The 1,657-nt window shown below is 66.8% G+C and overlaps 1 protein-coding gene across 1 annotated transcript; it reads left to right on the forward strand.

Annotated features, from left to right (window-relative positions):
- Nucleotides 1–313: 313 nt before the first annotated feature.
- Nucleotides 314–1,584, forward strand: LOC122546647 (plexin-A1-like; the record flags this gene model as incomplete). The annotated part of the gene is made up of 1 exon (XM_043685315.1): nt 314–1,584. A coding segment is annotated over exon 1 (1,185 nt), but the record flags the coding sequence as incomplete, so codon positions are not given.
- Nucleotides 1,585–1,657: the final 73 nt, after the last annotated feature.

Genomic DNA, 1,657 nt, shown 5'->3' on the forward strand with positions numbered 1-1,657 from the left:
AGGGGTGTGGGGTATATCAGGGTGTTACAGTGAGGGGTGCGGGGTATATCAGGATGTTACAGTGCGGGGTGCAGGATATATCTGGGTGTTCCGGTGAGGGGTGCGGGGTATATCAGATTGACCCTCTGACAGTGTGAGCCATATTGGTGGTCCGGGAGGGAGGGAGGGGGGGGTTGTTTTTCTGCCGTTTGGAATGTGTGACTGTAGTTCGCCCTCCGCCCATGCGGGGGAGTTCTGTGGGAGGCCAGGCCTGCACCGAGGTTTGCCAAAATGGGGCTGAAAACGCGGCTTTCCCCTTTCTCTCCTTCAGGAATGACCGGCTGACCCCCCCCCCCCCCGAGTCGGCGTGAATCTGACCGTGGGTGAAAGGGACGCCAGGGAGGTGGAGAGGGGAAGACGATGAGTGGCGACGGCAGATCATGGGCGCTCAAGATGGCCGCCTGCCTGCTCCTGGCCCTGGCGCTGTGTGGGCCGGCAGGCCGCGCCCACCGCCCGGACTTCCGCAGCTTCTCGCCCCCGGGCACCACCCTGGCCCACCTTGCAGTGCACCGGGAGACGGGCGACGTCTACCTGGGCGCCGTCAACCTGGTCTACAAGATGGCCGCCAACCTGACGGAGCTGAGGCGTCACGTGACCGGGCCGGTGGAGGACAACGCCAGCTGCTACCCGCCGCCCAGCGTGCGGGCCTGCTCCCAGGGCCTGGCGCCGGCTCCCAACGTCAACAAGCTGCTGCTGCTGGACTACGCCGGGGGGCGGCTGGTGGCGTGCGGCAGCGCCTGGCAGGGGGTGTGCCAGCTGCTGCGGCTCTCCGACCTCTTCAAGATGGCCGAGCCGCACCACCGCAAGGAGCACTACCTCTCCGGGGTCAGGGACCCCACCTCCACGGCCGGGGTGGCAGTGCCCAGGCCTGGGGACCCGGGCTCCAGCAGCCTCTTCATCGGCACCTCCATCGAGGGCAAGTCGGAGTACTTCCCCACCCTGTCCAGCCGGCTGCTGACCTCCGACCCCGAGGACGCCCGCATGTTCGGCCTGGTCTACCAGGACGAGTTTGTCTCCTCGCAGTTGAAGATCCCGTCGGACACGCTCTCCCGCTTCCCCGGCTTTGACATCTACTACGTGCACGCCTTCACCAGCGAGCGCTTCGTCTACTTTGTCACACTGCAACTGGACACCGAGCTGAGCGCCCCCGCCGCGGCCGGCGGGAGCGGCGAACGCTTCTACGCCTCCAAGATCGTCCGCCTCTGCGCCGACGACGCCAAGTTCTACTCCTACGTGGAGTTCACCCTGGCCTGCTCCCGGGACGGCCTGGAGTACGGCCTGGTGCAGGCCGCCAGCGTGGCTAGGCCCGGCCGCCGCCTGGCGCGGTCGCTGGGCCTCCCCGAGGGCGAGGAGGTCCTGTTCGCCGCCTTCGCCCAGGGCCAGAAGCGGCGTCGGGCTGAACAGCCCGGTGAGTCACTCCTCTGCCTCTTCCCGCTCCGCCACGTCAAGGAGAGGATCAAGGCCCGGATCCAGTCGTGTTACCACGGCAACGGCAAGCTCTCCCTCCCCTGGCTCCTCAACAAGGAGCTGGTGTGCATCAACTCGGTGAGTGGGCCCCTCCCTCCCTCCTTTCCTACCTCGCTCTCTCCCTCTTTGCCCCACTCCCTTTCCCTCCCTC

This window comes from Chiloscyllium plagiosum, unplaced genomic scaffold, assembly GCF_004010195.1.
Source record: "Chiloscyllium plagiosum isolate BGI_BamShark_2017 unplaced genomic scaffold, ASM401019v2 scaf_70221, whole genome shotgun sequence".
NCBI lineage: Eukaryota > Metazoa > Chordata > Chondrichthyes > Orectolobiformes > Hemiscylliidae > Chiloscyllium > Chiloscyllium plagiosum.